We start from the raw sequence: 17,555 nt of genomic DNA, 5'->3' as shown, positions 1-17,555 counted from the left end.
CTCTTAGGTGGAGATTGGGCTTGTTGCACCCACACCTCTACTCTCCCTGCAGCAGTCTAAGTCCACATTAGTATATTCTCGTAGAGGATGACCATGTTGACGTATCCGCACTATATTGCACATTAAATTACATGTTTTGTGTGTGTGGATAGTTTTTTTAGTATTACAGCTAACTTGTGGGCTTTCATTAAAATTTTGCTTTAGATTTTATTGATTTGGCATACTGTGTTATCAAAGGTCTAAGAACTTTACTGCAATTTTGTTCATTGCCCACATAGTGACTTGGCATTTCTTGATTCCACCTACCATTTCAGTCTGTATTTACTACCGACTACAATTGCTTGGGATTAAAGTATTGTACATTTTTATGTTCTCATAGTAGGCATATGTATGAGTCAGACTACACTCGCTGTTATGAATATTGTTTGCTTGTCCTGCTTTAATGTCATTTATGCTTTAATAATATTTTGTTTGTTTATATTATTTATAATGTTTCCATTTGGTGCTTCTCATATACAACATGGATTTCAAGTTTATAATCACTGAACACTGTTGTATGAGGTTGTGTTATTGTGACCACCACAGATACCTGTTACCCAAACATGGTTTGTGAAATGCAGTGTGCACCATCAAAGTTTGTACATAAAATGAATGATAGGCTATCTTAACATATTTTGTCCCTCGCCAAGTGTAAAGAAAGCAGTTTATTTTAGTTGAAAAAGAGATGATCTTCAACTTTCTACATGGGGAAGGGGGAGTTCAGAAACATCAATATATCAAGTCAGAAACACTGAAGAACAAACATACTTCAACCACTATCAGAAGTATGGGATGTGATGGGGCATCATAATGGAGAGACAAGTATGTTTACCTAATTGGTTAGAAATCCACCCTGTACCAAGAAGGGAAGGCTGAACAGTGGAAGGAATATATAGAGGGTCTGTATAAGAGAAACAAATGTCAGTAGAATATTATAGAAAGAGAAAAGAAGTAGGTGAAGATGAGATGGGAGATACAATACTGCGAGAAGAATTTGACAGAGCAGTGAAAGGCCTAAGATGTAACAAGGCATCTGGAGTAGACAACATTCCTTCAGAATTATTGACATCCTTGGGAGAGCTAGCCATGATAAAATGTTCCCTCTGGTGTGCAAGATACGAGGTAGGCAAAATATCCTCAATAATTCCAATCCTAAAGAAGACAAGTGCTGACAGATGTGAATATCACCAAACCATCAATTTAATAAGATGTGGTTGCAAAAATACTAACATGAATCATTTAAAGAAAAACAAAAAAATATAGAAACCAACCTCAGGGAAGAAATTTAGGAGTATGTGAGACTATACCGATCCTACGACTTGCTTTAGGAAATAGTTTGAAGAAAGGTGAAGGTTTACAGCATTTGGAGATTTATAGAAAGCTTTTGACAGTGTGGTCTGGACTAATCTGTGAAATTTTGATAGTAGCAGAGATAAAAAATACAGGGAGTGAAAAGTTATTTACAGCTTGTGTAGAAACTACATTGTAGTTAAATGTCGAAGGACACGAAAAGAAAGTAGTAGTAGGGAAGGGTAGAGACAGGTTTGTAGCCTTTTCATGACGTTATACAACCTGTAGATTGAGCAGACTATGGGGGAAGCCAAGGAGAAATATCAAAAGGGAACTGAAGTTCGTGGAGAAGAAATATAAATTTTGACGTTTCCAGACGGTATTATAATTGTCAAAGAGAACAAAGAACTTTGAAGAACAGTCTAATGAAATTGATAGTGTCTTGAAAAGAAGATATAAGATGAATGTCAACAAAAGTAAAGCACCAATAACACAATGCAGTCATTAAATGAGACATTGAAAGTGGATTTGTACTAGGAAGTGTGACATTAAAAGTAGATGATGAGTTTTGCTATTTGGGCAGCAAAATAAATTCTTGATGACAAAGGTAGAGAGGATATAAAATGCAGCCTAGTAATTTCAAGTAAAAAGCAATTTCTGAAAAGTGGAATTTGTGAACATCAAATATAATAGGAAGTCTTTTCTGGAACGTGTTTGTCTTGAGTGTAGCCTCCTATGGAAGCGCATTATGGACGATTGAGCGATTCAGACAAGAAGAGAATAGGAGCTGTTGAAATTTGGTACTATAAAAGAATGCTGAAGATTAGATGAATAGAGTGAATAACAGACGAGGAGAAAGTTAATCGAATTTGGGAAAAAAGAAATTTATGACACATCATGACTAAGTAAGGGATCACTTGGTGTGACACATTCTGAGGCATCAATGAGTTGTCAGTTTGGTAATTGAATGAAGTATGTATCTGGAGGGAGGGGGGGGGGGGGCAGAAGGGAGGGGGAGATAAAAATTGTAGATGGAGATCAAGACTTGAATACAGTAAGCAGGGTTAAGTAGATATAAGTAGCGAAAGTTATGCAGAGATGATGAGGCTTATGCAGGGTAGACTAGCATGGAGAGCTGCATCAGACGGTCTTCAGATTGAAGACAACAACAACGACCATTCGTATCTCAAAAATTTTCTGGGTGTTAATCCAATTGAATGTAACTGAAACTGCCTCAGTCTTTGTGTTTAGCGAATGAACCACCTGCTATGTGGGATGCACTGTAGACACCATGGTTCCAAATACTTGTGGAGCATAACATAACCAGAGTAGGTCACTTCAGCTCATCTAGCTGCTGGCTGTACTGAATCTCTCTCTCTCTCTCTCTCTCTCTCTCTCTCTCTCTCTCTCTCTCTCTCACACACACACACACACACACACACACACACACACACACGAGGGGGGGAGAGAGAGATATATATATATTACCTGAACATTTTGCACTGTCAGTTCGTGTGCAGGCTACGTGGGCTTTTGTCTGTTTAAATTGTTTCTACTTGTATTTTACATTTATATGTCTATGCATGAAGCTTTTTTGTAATGTCTTGTGCAAAGCATGTGCCAGGCTGCATTGTCCTATACATTTATCTGTTTTGTCTGATTTATGGTGTTGTGTATTTTAAAAGAAATGCTGGTCCTTTGTTTTCAGTGTGAAGTATGTGGGGTTCTTTTCATGTTCTCTTGCAATGGCAATACTTGCACAAGATTATTGGAAGCTGCTTGGGAACAGGAAGCTGTCAGATTCAGCAATTGTGTTCCAGTTACTGGCCCGATTAATAGTCGTTATTGGAGTGCCTGTGGCGATATATCTTGGGATATTCTATGCTCATCTCTCAGTGCTTACATTAGCTGGACCACATGACAGTGTAATGTCAAGTGCCTTCCAGGCTAGTCTTGAGGTAACTTGTTTATTTGTACTTACACGTATATCGAGATGGAATATATACATTAGTTCCACTGAGGTAACATAAGTAGTCAGTGCCAAATGAGAAAAGTAATTCTGTTCAGTATTTGTATTAATTTTAGGATTATTGTAACATTGCAAAAGTGTTTGTCCCACATATTTTCACAGTTTTATGAAATTGCAGATGGTATAGTGACTGCATAAAAAGGTAATTTAGTTATCTATTTTTGAAGGAATAAATTTCAATCCTATACATCCCATTCAAAGCCCAATCTTCCCATTATTACCAAATCTCTGCACTTGTTATTGCATTGGGACACTTTTTGAATGGGCAGTGTGAAACAAACAAATGTTTCATTGAAAGTTGTGGTAGTCTCTGGATATGGTTTTGATGAAAACATATGTAATCCACAGATGTTTGATTATACTGTATTTACTCAAATATAAGCCACACTTTTTTTTCCAGTTTTTGTAATCCACAAAACCGCCTGCAGCTTAGAATCGAGTGCAAAGTAAGCGGAAGTTCTGAAAAATGTCTGTAGGTGCCGTCTCAACTAACTTCTGCTGTCGAATATATGTAGCGCTACACAGGCATGCTTTGCAGGCACAAAAATAAATACTGGCACCAAAAGCTCTGAGTCAGTAAAAAAATTAAAAAAAAGAAGGTGGAAGACGAGATTTTTTTCTCCGCCTCGAGTTTCTACCACTTCATTTTCGTACATTATTCAACAAAGTAAATACAAATTCCGTATTGTTCATGTAGCAGCATTTCAATGTACTATGAAATCCGACTGGCAAGACTGTTTGGGATGTTTGTCAATATGGCCAACTCTACGTTCTGAATTTTTTCCTACCTGTGAGAAGAGATGGTTACTAATAGGAACTTTTATGAACTGTGAATCACATGCAGTATTCTCTTCACCATAAGAATAATATGAATACAAACATTTTGCCATGTATTCTTTGGTGTTTGCTGCTATCTCATTTAAATCCTGTCAGCCTAATAAACTACAAAACTAGTGTGAGACAACAGCAAATGCGGAAGAATATACATATCATGTCATGTTTATATTCATATTATTCTTATGCCTAATAGTGATACAGTCAGAAATGAAGCACGACAATTGACTTGATTTTTAAATCTAAGATGACTCTAATTTCTGTGCACAATGTAACGTACTAAAGAGGCGCCTGCAAATATTTTCAAATGGATAAAAATTTTCGCTAAACTCTCTTTCAGAACATCTTCTATCATACACAGTCTATTATTTGGTTCTTGTTGATCATTATCAAAGAAAGCAGCAGTGTAAGTAACAACAAATAGCAGTCTCTTGCCATTGTCTTGCTAATGAGACAATTCATCTTTTTTTTTTTTTCCCATTGTAAGCGGCGGTAGCGCACACAAAAGCAAGCCATGCCGCGAGCGGCGACAGGCCGTAAACACTCATTATCAGAATGCGACAAACAATGCATGACACAGTACAATAATGCATTTTCGGTTTAGAGTGGCGTAAACACCTATAACAAAGAGAACGACACTTATGAGATCAAAGAAAAATAAGCAATCAATTCAAACCAGATGAAGCATGTGAAAAAGGAAGGGTACCCGTATAAATACGGACGGAGAACCTGACGCATAGCAGTGGCTACCTGGTAAACCTTAACTGCTAACCTTACGACTCGAACCAAACTACTGTAGCTGTATTGTCATTCATTTGACCTAAATTGTGTCTCATATTAAAATGGTCCAACTTTGTTTCGGTTTGGAGGTGCGGCCTAAAACTTTTCTCTCCCCTTGAATTTCGGGTTTCAAGTTTCAGGTGTGGCTTAGATTCGGGAATTTTTTTTTCCCCCTTGATTTCGAGTCTCAGTTTTCAGGTGCGGCTTAGATTCGAGTAAATACGGTAATTTGTGTACTGTATTAGCAGAGAAATCATTAAATTATTACTCCTCACTGAATGAGGGAATTCAGGGGGTAAAGAACTGAATTTGGATTTTGGAGGAGCAGGACCATATCTTTGTCCACTTCTTCAGTTAGTTTATTGTTGGTTTTTCTAAACCATTACAGGTGAATGTCAGATTGTTCTAATGAAAAAGCAAACAATTTCCTTCCCTATCATTTTCCAATTGAGGTTGTGCTCTGTCTAAATAGCTTGCTATGGACAATATATCAAATACTTCATCAAGCTGTAAAATGTCCCTTTTGATGCGATATTTTGAAAATATCAGAGATAAAATACAGGGAGTGAAAGTCTATCTGCAGCTTTTACAGAAACTCTAGTGTAGTTATAGGAGTTGAAATACATGCAAAGGATGCAGTAGTAGAGAAGCATGTGAGACAGGGTTTGTTGCCTGTCCCCAGTATTATTCAAGCTGTACATTGAGCACGTGCTGAAAGAAACCAAGGAGAAACTTAAAAAAGAGGAATTAAAGTTCAGGGAGAAAAAAATAAAAATAAAAAAATCCTTGGATGATTGCCAGTAACATTGTAATTGTGACAGAAACGGCGAAGGGCTTGTAAGATCAGTTGAACAGAATTAAAGTGTACAAAAAACAAGATCGTAAGGTGAACAGCACCAAAAGTAAAGCAGGGATGATGGAGTTTTGCTGAATTAAATCAGACAGTGTTGCGGGAATTAGATCAGGAAATGAGACACTGAAAGTAATGGACAAGTTTTGCTATTTGGGCAGCAAAATAATGTAATGACAGAAGTAAAGAGGACATAAGAAGTGGACTGGCAGTAGAAAGAAAAGTGTTTCTAGAAACTGAATAATGTCTTAACATCAGATACAAATTTAAAGCCGGCCCGGGGGGCCGAGCAGTTCTAGGCGCTTGAGTCTGGAACTGCGCGGCCGCTATGGTCGCAGGTTCGAAACCTGCCTCGGGCATGGATGTGTGTGATGTCCTTAGGTTAGTTAGGTTTAAGTAGTTCTAAGTTCTAGGGGACTGATGACCTCATATGATAAGTCCCACATAGTGCTCAGAGCCATTTGAACAAATTTAAATGTTAGTAAGTAAATACACACACACACACACACACACAAAATCATGCAGGCTCACATGTGTAGCAGTCCTTTTGTTTTATCTGTCTGAGTCAGCATTTCCTCTATATGGTGAGTAGCACTCTCTCCTTTTCATAATATGAAAGTATAAAAGTATTTGTCTGGAGTGTAGGCTGATATGGAAGTAAAATGTGGACAATAAGCAGTACAGACAATAATAAAATAAAAGCTTGAAATGTAGCACTACATAAGAAGACTAGGCCATTTAACTGATTAACTAATGAAGACATTTTAAATCAAAGTGGGAAGAAAATAACTTTATGCCACAACTTGGCTAAAAGAAGGAATTGGTTGACAGGACATCCTGAGGCATTAAAGAGCAGGTAATTTCATAGCAGAGAGTAGGGGTATGTGATAAAAATTGTGGAGGGTAACCAAGGCATGGCTGCAATAAATAGGTTCAAGCATTGTTCAGATACATTAATCATCTGAGATGACACAACTTGCTCAGAATAGACTAATGTGGAGAGCTGCAAAAATTAGTCATGGAGCTAAAGACAACAACAACAGCAGCTTAGGCTAGGATTGTTGAGATCTGAAGTGCCTAAGTGACCTCCGCCTCGAAAGTAATATAAAATAAAATAAAGAAATGAGCTATTGCTTGTTCGTAATTCACATTCTACTATCTTTGGTTAGGTTGTCAGTCTGGTCAGTCCAATGTCTCTGCCAAACTGTTGTAGCCCAAGACAATTCTATCTTCTGTGTGACTATTACCTGTCTTACTGACCTGCCCCGTATGTGCCCTTAACGTCACATATTGCATCGTACTGGCAATAGTTGATACTATGAAGAGCTTTCAATTAATCAATTCAAATGATAATATTTCACCAATTAATCAATTCAAATGATAATATTTCACAGTTCTCTTTGTGATGGTTACATACAAAAACAACCACACACGTGATAGAATTGAACAAACATTCTGCAATGGTAGTTTAGTGTACTTTGCAATTATGTTATGTCAGCTACACAAGAAGAAATCTGATTGCTCATTCTGCTGCATGTATCATGTCAAGATTTATTATCTGGCACTATTGTCTTTGAAACTGCAGTACCCGGAACTTTCCCCATCCGCTCTTACTTTCTTGTTGCCAATCCCAGTGGTAGAACTTCCATTAACTTTTGAATTCCAAGCCTTGTCTTGTCCCCTTCCTAAGATTGATTCTCCCAGCTTTGCGACTGTGCCCGGGACAACATACCTGTATTTGTCACCTAAACAAGAACAGAAATTCTTTTTCTGAGCTTCTGTGCTTACATTCTGGCATGTATACTCATATAATGTTCAGCATCTACCTCCTCAAGCCCACCAGTGGTAAATCATACATTATCAAAGGTAGCGCAAGGTTTGAATCCACATCTGTCGTTTACTAACTACTGTGTGTCCATTGCACAGCATTTTATATAGGAATGACCATTACTAAAGTGGCTGAGCACATAAAGGGAAATAATAGAACTGCCCACCTAGGGGACACACTGTACCCAGGTGCTAAATGTGCTGTACAGCAAGATGCAAGGGACTAGAGTGCCTGTTCAACCATACAGCTTATTTCTATCTTCCCACTCAATTGCAGTTCCCTTGAGCTTTGAAAGGTGGTCATCCTACGTATCTTTGCATTCAGACACTCTTCTGGACTTAATCTCCATTAATTTATGGTGATGCCTCATATTGTCTATTATTATCTTTTAAAATTTTGTATTATATTTTTATTCATTATGCCTGATTTAAATATTTTATTTGTAGCTTTATACTGTTTCATCTTCTTCCTCTCTTTGGGATCTTTGAGCTCCTACTTTGACTGCCCCTCCTCCCCTCTCCCCTTCATCTTTCCTAGTCTCACCTCATTCTTATAACAAATGGATCTATCCATTCTGGGGTTCGAGTGAACTGTCTTTCCTTTATAACTTCATAACACCTATCCTTCTGTCCTAAGCTAGGGTATTTTCTTCTGCTTTTATATGTGTTTTGTGACAGTTTAGCCATTCTGTTCTTAGTATCTGTGGGATTGCAAATATGTCATTTATTAGATTAAGAGCAAGTTGGCATGGCTCCGTGTAAATGTTGAGTTGCTGAGATCTTTTTATTCATTTTATTTTCTTCTATCAATGGAAAATCCAGGATGGAATAATGGCAGTATCATGAAACAGGTAGATTGCTATTCACATTACAGCCGAAATATTGAGTCACAGACACGCACAATGGAAAGACTACTAAACACATAAGTTAAGGCCTTTTTCTAAAATAGATCACACACACACACACAGTCATTACTATCACTGGCTGAAGAGGCCAGACTTTTATCTTCTTCTGTCTGAACAGTTTTGTACCATTGCCCTTATCAACAAAGTGCTTCTTGAGAATGGAATAACAACATATTCAGGAAAATACTGTAGAACATAAATAACTTAGAAGCAAAGGATACAGTACACCAATTAGTAAAAGGATTGAGTTATTTACAGGCACACAAAAAAGAATGTAAACATTGCTAGCTTTTGGACAAGTTCTTTAAGAAGCCGGAGTACACATTGTGGGTTCAGCTGGTATGCTGTAGCAGCACAGAGGTGTGTGTGTGTGTGTGTGTGTGTGTGTGTGTGTGGAGGGTCTCTCTTTCTTTACACACCTAACCAACTATATCCATACCTGTAACTACTTCTCTTGGGAGAGGAATACTGTATTTGCAAATAAATCTGTGACTCGGCCATGGGCCTCCACATATTACTGTCATATGCCAACCTGTTTGTAGATCATCTATGTTGTGCAAGATGTTTCCTTCCACCAAGTCAAAACACTACATTATATATTGAAGTACCTATATGTAAAAACTACAGTGGATCTTTCATGTGCACTGTTGTGCCTTACACAGAGATCCATGCATCTTCATGCAGTCTTTACATATTGTGTAGCATATCAGTAGTTGTACTTTGAAAGGCTTCCTCATCATTGAAGCTCGCTATTATTCCTCGTAATGAGTTGTCTGATATGGTAAGATCCATGCTTTGAAGTGGCTGTCTCAATGGGGCTGGAGATGTTGCTGAACTGTGCCCAATCCAGGGGTATCAAAATTATTCATGAAGGAACTCGCGTAACTGAATTGCAAAGTGCATTGGAGCTCTGCCCTCCTGTGCCCACATATGATCCATGATTCCCTTCTCTTTGAGTTGAGGCATTAACTATTGGGTTGGAGCATAATTCTGTAGTGTTTTTCTATGAGTTTAATAAACACAACAGATACACATAACGGAGACTTTAGTCATTAATAATATATTCTTCTTCACTATTTACAACAGTCTGCCAACACTGTGCTAACTTTTTGATTCCGTGACTATAGAAATCATGTAGTACTGAAGCAAAGAACTCGTTGCACCATGTTTTGAGTGCATTTTTATCTGGAAAGGAATTTACTTGAAGGCTGTTCAGCAGAGAGCAGAAAGGGTGAAAAATCTGGGGATGCAAGAGCAGGTGAATAAGGTGGATCAGAACGATTTCCCAACCCAACTCCTTTATAGTGTTTTTTGTCAGCCATGCAGAAAGCAGACAGATGTTGTCGTGGAGTAGCATCACGTGACACAGTTTTCATGGTCACTGTTCTTGGATAGCATCTGCAAAACATCTCTGTTGTTGTGTTACTGTTCCACCACATGCATAACATTATCTTTCATTATCTTTTAAGGATGTACACAGATCTTTGTAGAAGGAGTTGCTGCTTTGTTTTGGCTCACCCATCTTTCTTCTTCTTCTTCTTCTTCTTCTTCCCCCCCCCCCCCCCCCCCCCCCCCGCCCCTTTCATAAAGATGCCATTTCTCATCACTAGTAACCATACAGAATAGGAATCGTCGGTGTCGTTCACGAGCCATTTAATGATGAGCAAGCAGAGATGCACATAGGACCACCCACAAATTTTTGTGGTTTTGGCTTAGAGTGTGTGCCACCCATACATCTGATTTTTCAAGTTTCTCCATCGCATGTAAATGTCGCACAGTGGTGCCAATGATCACATGTACTTGAGTACAAAGATGTGGATCATTGTGGTTGGGTTTAAATGCTCTTCATCAAACCCCGAAGGTCTTCCTGAATATAGATAGTCACTAATGTCGAAATGATTCTCCTTAAATGAGAAAACTATTTTCTTGCCATGCTCTGTCCAATGACATTATCCCCATGCAGGGCGCAGATTTATCCCCATACAGGGCACAGATGTTTCTGGCTGCATCTGCTGCTGTCACCTCAATTGAATTCGAACGGAAGAATGTGTCGGAAATGTTACGATTTCTCCATTTGACATCTTACTTTCTACCATCCACAGCTCTGCTTACTATCTCCAAATGACAAAATGATAATACGTAAACCCAGATAGCAATAGTGAACCACAAATAAAAATGACAGTCTATAAATAAACCCATAGCAATTGGAATACCAACATGCAAAACAAAAGCATTACAAACTTATGCACCAACCTAATACATTTGTCGCATGTCAAAATAAACATTTTCATTTGCGTACCAGAAATAAAGAATGTATATGGTCCAGGTGGATACTGTGGTGACATCACGGATTGCATCACAACACAAGGTGTGTTGCTTTCCATCTCTTGCACACACGGGTATATTTCGTTAGACAGGAGAATCGTATTACTTGTGTGTGAGCTATGATATCATTCATCAGAAAATAACAGATTTTTACAAGGTCAGTTTTTTGTCTGCCTGCCTGTTCTGTACAAATTTTGCAGTGGATTGGAAACGAACTTCCCAATGAGCTACAGACTTGAAAGTTTGAACATAGCTCAGAACTGGATGAAAAGTTCAAAATTAACTTGCCTTCTTGTCGGTCTGTTCAGTAGGGGTGAAAGTGCTGGTGAAAAAGTTTGGTAAAACCTCACATCTTCGTTGTCTTGCAGGACCAACATGTTGTGCAGGTAGTGTTTGAATGTGTTCCAGGTGATATGAGAGCAGATGAGCATGGCTGAGCAGAAGGGAAAGAGGAGATGAAAGGAGACTGGGGAGGGAGGAGATATGTGCAATATATGTGATATACGTGTACGAGGGTGAAGCCCTGGGTAGAAAGCTAGTGTGTGTGTGTGTGTGTGTGTGTGTGTGTGTGTGTGTGTGTGTGTGTGTGTGTGTGTGTGGTCAGAATGATTAAAGTCCAAGGAAAAATTTCACATTTTTAATGTGTTCATACTCTGTTGGTCCACGTGCTTGAAGTCCAGCTCCCTTTTTGTAAATGGGTTTCATTGGAGACTGTCATTTCATTGTGTGACAAAAGCATACCTTTCCTCTTGCTTTTCCTTATGTCTTTGATACTGTGTGAAATGAAAACATTCAATTGATGTTGCTTTATGTGGTGGGGCCTTGCCAAAGTGTTTTCCAAGCACACTCATTATGAAACTTCATGGCAGATTAAAACTGTGTGCCGGACCGAGACTCGAACTCGGGACCTTTGCCTTTCGCGGGCAATTGCTCTACCAGCTGAGCTACCCAAGCATGTCTCACGCCCCGTCCTCACAGCTTTACTTCTGCCAGTACCTCGTCTCCTACCTTCTAAACTTTACAGAAGCTTTCCTGCGAACCTTGCAGAACTAGCACTCCTGAAAGAAAGGATATTGCAGAGACATGGCGTAGCCACAGCCTGGGGGATGTTTCCAGAATGAGATTTTCACTCTGCAACAGAGTGTGCGCTGATATGAAACTTCATGGCAGGCTAAAACTGTGTGCCGGACCGAGCAAGTTTGGAAGGTAGGAGACGAGGTACTGGTAGAAGTAAAGCTGTGAGGACGGAGTGTGAGTCATGCTTGGGTAGCTCAGTTGGTAGAACAATTTCCCGCGAAATGCAAAGGTCCTGAGTTCGAGTCTTGGTCCGGCACACAGTTTTAATCTGCCATGAAGTTTCATATCAGCGCACAGTCCGCTGCAGAGTGAAAATCTCATACCCCTATACCAAATGTGCTCTAAACCACTTTCCACATTGGTAAGATCCCTGTGGAAGATCTAGACGCAAGACCTGTCATAAGCTTCTACCCAGCATATCATATTCCACTCCTGTCACAGGAATGTTATCCCTTATCACAGTCTCTGTCACCTGTGAAAGCATCATTGTCATATACTGGCTTTGTTATAATTTCTGCACAACTTTTTATGTGGTCATGATCGCTACCAACTGTCCAACTGAATAAATGGCACCCCCAAAACTGGCTGAGAACAGAGTTGATCATCTAGGTGCAGAGCAACCTGCTGAGCACAGTATGCTGCTTCACAACTTAATTTGTTTGTGTGTGTGTGTGTGTGTGTGTGTGTGTGTGTGTGTGTGTGTGTGTGTGTGTGTGTGTGTGAGGGAGAGAGAGAGAGGGGGGGGGGGGGGGGGGGCTCTGAAGAAGCATTTACTGTCTTATTTATGTACCTGTCATCTACTCAATGCATGAACTATGAGGAGAGTGGTTACATTTACTCTTTCTCTTATTTTATTTTACCTAGAACTTCTGAGTATTAATATAAAATAGTCTTTTAGTAATTGTAATATTATGTCTTTTATAATTGATGTTTTTGTGGTTAACTAAGAACCTTTTTGACACCAGATAGTTCAAGCAAATATCAAACAGCCAGATCAGCAGTGTCCATTGCCTCATCATCGTTTTGTTTATAAATTCTATTATTAAAACTACTATAATGGCATTGTAGTGCTAATGTAATTAATTCTGAGCTATCAGATACAGCTTCTATGCATAGAAAAAGTAATACAAATGTAGCTCTGTTTGCTGCTGCTCTTGTGACCCAGCTGTTGTCTTACTGAGGATCTGAAGTTTGAACAGTGAATTTAAAGTAGTGAAAATGCCGACTGAATTCCACAACTATTGACTGTTGTATGGATGTCCAAAGATGTAATTATGTAACTTTGAAATCAATAACATCCATTACTAAAAACATGTGGAGTTTTACAAACCAGTTTTTTTGAACCAAGCTTACATTTTAAACACACATCAGTAGGATGTCATATGGTAACCATGGAAGAATTGCAACAGAGGTATGGGTGGGAAATGAATGGATCACACTCAACAATTGTACCACTGTCTGAGGTGGTGCACCAGCATGGATGAAAACAGCAAATTGGAAAGTGCAGCCATAGCTGTTTTAAGTGAATCCATGCAGCCCAGAAATTGTATCTTGGTAAATGCTTCAAGTACACGGTGTAAATGATTAACCATACTTTGAAATTGTGTGAAAGAACGACTTGAGTTGGGTGATGGCATATCATGTTAATCTCTTTAGCTATTTTTTAATTACATATTCTTTGACATATTTCACTAATTATATTTTCTTGTGCTACCAGCTTCAACAAATTATTTTATAATAAGGCATTTGTTTGCAGTATCAAAAATCTGACAGTTGTGATTCAGGTGTTTGTAAGCTGAACTCCAAACTCTATAAGTGTCAATTACTGTAATCAGTGTTAGAACATAGCAGTTCTTAACTGTGTTTTAAAGTGCCATTTGTTATGTGATTTTTCTTTAATCTTACTACAACCTAATGACAAAATAGCTTTTGAAATCTTGGTCCTAGTACACATTACTTGTGGCATGTATGTGCTGTATACATTCCCGTTATGGCAAATAAGTTGTACACTGTGACAAAATTTACAAATAAAAATTGTGTGTGTTGTAGTATTACTTGAGGTACTGTTCCTTGCAGTATTAAGCAGATGTCAGCAGCATAAATTAATTCTGCTGTTTATGACTATGTGCAGTTATGAACTCTTCCATTGAAGACATGATGCATAAATTATTTCAGCACTTGATCCAGATCACTGTTAACTTTTGTCTTCTTGTTGTTGTTGTTGTTGTTGTCTTCAGTCCCGAGACTGGTTTGATGCACCTCTCCATGCTACTCTATCCTGTGCAAGCTTCTTCATCTCCCAGTACCTACTGCAACCTACATCCTTCTGAATCTGCTTAGTGTATTCATCTCTTGGTCTCCCTCTACAATTTTTACCCTCCACGCTGCCCTCCAATACTAAATTGGTGATCCCTTGATGCCTCAGAACATGTCCTACCAACCGATCCCTTCTTCTGGTCAAGTTGTGCCACAAACTCCTCTTCTCCCCAATCCTATTCAATACTTCCTCATTAGTTACGTGATCTACCTGTCTAATTTTCAGCATTCTTCTGTAGCGCCACATTTCGAAAGCTTCTATTCTCTTCTTGTCTAAACTATTTATCGTCCATGTTTCACTTCCATACATGGCTACACCCCATACAAATACTTTCAGAAAAGACTTCCTGACAATTAAATCTATACTCATATTAACAAATTTCTCTTCTTCAGAAACATTTTCCTTGCCATTGCCAGTCTACATTTTATATCCTCTCTACTTCGACCATCATCAGTTATTTTGCTCCCCAAATAACAAAACTCCTATACTACTTTAAGTGTCTCATTTCCTAATCTAATTCCCTCAGCATCACCCGACTTAATTCGACTACATTCCATTATCCTCGTTTTGCTTTTGTTGATGTTCATCTTATATACTCCTCTCAAGACACTGTCCATTCCATTCAACTGCTCTTCCAAGGCCCTTGCTGCCTCTGACAGAATTACAATGTCATCGGCGAACCTCAAAGTTTTTATTTCTTCTCCATGGATTTTAATACCTACTCCGAATTTTTCTTTTGTTTCCTTTACTGCTTGCTCAATATACAGATTGAATAACATAGGGGAGAGGCTACAACTCTGTCTCACTCCCTTCCCAACCGCTGCTTCCCTTTCATGTCCCTCGACTCTTATAACTGCCATTTGGTTTCTGTACAAATTGTAAATAGCCTTTTGCTCCCTGTATTTTACCCCTGCCACATTTAGAATTTGAAAGAGAGTATTCCATTCAACATTGTCAAATGCTTTCTCTAAGTCTACAAATGCTAGAAACGTAGGTTTGCCTTTCCTTCATCTTTCTTCTAAGATGAGTCGTAAGGTCAGTATTGCCTCACGTGTTCCAGTATTTCTACGGAATCCAAACTGATCTTCCCCGAGGTCGGCTTCTACTAGTTTTTCCATTCGTCTGTAGAGAATTCATGTTAGTATTTTGCAGCTATGGCTTATTAAACTGATAGTTCGGTAATTTTCACATCTGTCAACACCTGCTTTCTTTGGGATTGGAATTATGATATTCTTCTTGAAGTCTGAGGGTATTTCGCCTGTTCCATACATCTTGCTCACCAGATGGTAGAGTTTTGTCAGGACTGGCTCTCCCAAGGCCGTCAGTAGTTCCAATGGAATGTTGTCTACTCCGGGGGCCTTGTTTCGACTCAGGTCTTTCAGCACTCTGTCAAACTCTTCATACAGTATCGTATCTCCCATTTCATCTTCATCTACATCGTATCTCCCATTTCATCTTCATCTACATCCTCTTCCATAATATTGTCCTCAAGTACATCGCCCTTGTATAGAACCTTTATATACTCGTTCCACCTTTCTGCTTTCCCTTCTTTGCTTAGAACTGGGTTTCCATCTGAGCTCTTGATGTTCATACAAGTGGTTCTCTTTTCTCCAAAGGTCTCTTTAATTTTCCTGTAGGCAGTATCTATCTTACCCCTAGTGAGGTAAGCCTCTACATCCTTACATTTGTCCTCTAGCCATCCCTGCTTAGCCATTTTGCACTTCCTGTCGATCTCATTTTTAGATGTTTGTATTCCTTTTTGCCTGCTTCATTTATTGCATTTTTATATTTTCTCCTTTCATCAATTAAATTCAATATTTCTTCTGTTACCCAAGGATTTCTACTAGCCCTTGTCTTTTTACCTACTTGATCCTGTGCTGCCTTCACTACTTCATCCCTCAAAGCTACCCATTCTTCTTTTCTACTGTATTTGTTTCCGCCGTTCCTGACAATTGTTCGATTATGATCGCCCTGAAACTCTGTACAACCTCTGGTTTGGTCAGTTTATCCAGGTCCCATCTCCTTAAATTCCCACCTTTTTGCAGTTTCTTCAGTTTTATTCTACAGTTCATAATCAATAGATTGTGGTCTGAGTCCACATCTGCCTCTGGAAATGTCTTACAATTTAAAACCTGGTTCCTAAATCTCTGTCTTACCATTATATAATCTATCTGATACCTTTTAGTATCTCCAGGATTCTTCCATGTATACAACCTTTTTTTATGATTCTTGAACCAAGTGTTAGCTATGATTAAGTTGTGCTCTGTGCAAAATTCTACCAGGCGACTTCCTCTTTTGTTTCTTAGCCCCAATCCATATTCACCTACTACGTTTCCTTCTCTCGCTTTTCCTACACTCGAATTCCAGTCACCCATGACTATTAAATTTTCATCTCCCTTCACTGTCTGAATAATTTCTTTTATATTATTATACATTTCTTCAATTTCTTCGTTATCTGCAGAGCTAGTTGGCATATAAACGTGTACTACTGTAGTAGGTGTGGGCTTCGTATCTATCTTGGCCACAATAATGCGTTCACTATGCTGTTTGTAGTAGCTTACCCGCATTCCTATTTTCCTATTCATTATTAAACCTACTCCTGCATTACCCCTATTTGATTTTGTGTTTATAACCCCCAGTTTTCGTAGTAATAGACGGCAAATCATCGAGTAAAACTGAAGTGATATCAGGTGTTCCCCAGGGAAGCGTCCTGGGACCTCTGCTGTTCCTGATCTATATAAATGACCTGGGTGACAATCTGAGCAGTTCTCTTAGGTTGTTCGCAGATGATGCTGTAATTTACCGTCTAGTAAGGTCATCCAAAGACCAGTATCAGTTGCAAAGCGATTTAGAAAAGATTGCTGTATGGTGTGTCAGGTGGCAGTTGACGCTAAATAACGAAAAGTGTGAGATGATCCACATGAGTTCCAAAAGAACTCCGTTGGAATTCGATTACTCGATAAATAGTACAATTCTCAAGGCTGTCAATTCAACTAAGTACCTGGGTGTTAAAATTACGAACAACTTCAGTTGGAAGGACCACATAGATAATATTGTCGGGAAGGCGAGCCAAAGGTTGCGTTTCATTGGCAGGACACTTAGAAGATGCAACAAGTCCACTAAAGAGACAGCTTACACTACACTCGTTCGTCCTCTGTTAGAATATTGCTGCGCGGTGTGGGATCCTTACCAGGTGGGATTGACGGAGGACATCGAGAGGGTGCAAAGAAGGGCAGCTCGTTTTGTATTATCGCGTTATAGAGGAGAGAGTGTGGCAGATAT

At 38.9% G+C, this 17,555-nt stretch overlaps 1 protein-coding gene across 3 annotated transcripts in view; it reads left to right on the top strand.

The window, feature by feature from the left end:
* LOC126272214 (protein O-mannosyltransferase 1) overlaps positions 1 to 17,555 on the top strand; it is a 147,086-nt gene that overhangs the window by 71,618 nt on the left and 57,913 nt on the right. For all 3 annotated transcript variants that reach the window (XM_049974913.1, XM_049974911.1, XM_049974914.1), the window contains one exon: positions 3,038 to 3,287. In XM_049974913.1, coding sequence (XP_049830870.1) covers positions 3,038 to 3,287 — 250 coding nt within the window. The remainder of the gene's footprint in view (positions 1 to 3,037; positions 3,288 to 17,555) is intronic.

This window comes from Schistocerca gregaria, chromosome 5 (genome assembly GCF_023897955.1).
Source record: "Schistocerca gregaria isolate iqSchGreg1 chromosome 5, iqSchGreg1.2, whole genome shotgun sequence".
Classification (NCBI taxonomy): Eukaryota; Metazoa; Arthropoda; class Insecta; order Orthoptera; family Acrididae; genus Schistocerca; species Schistocerca gregaria.
This window is presented reverse-complemented; position numbering and strand designations above follow the sequence as displayed.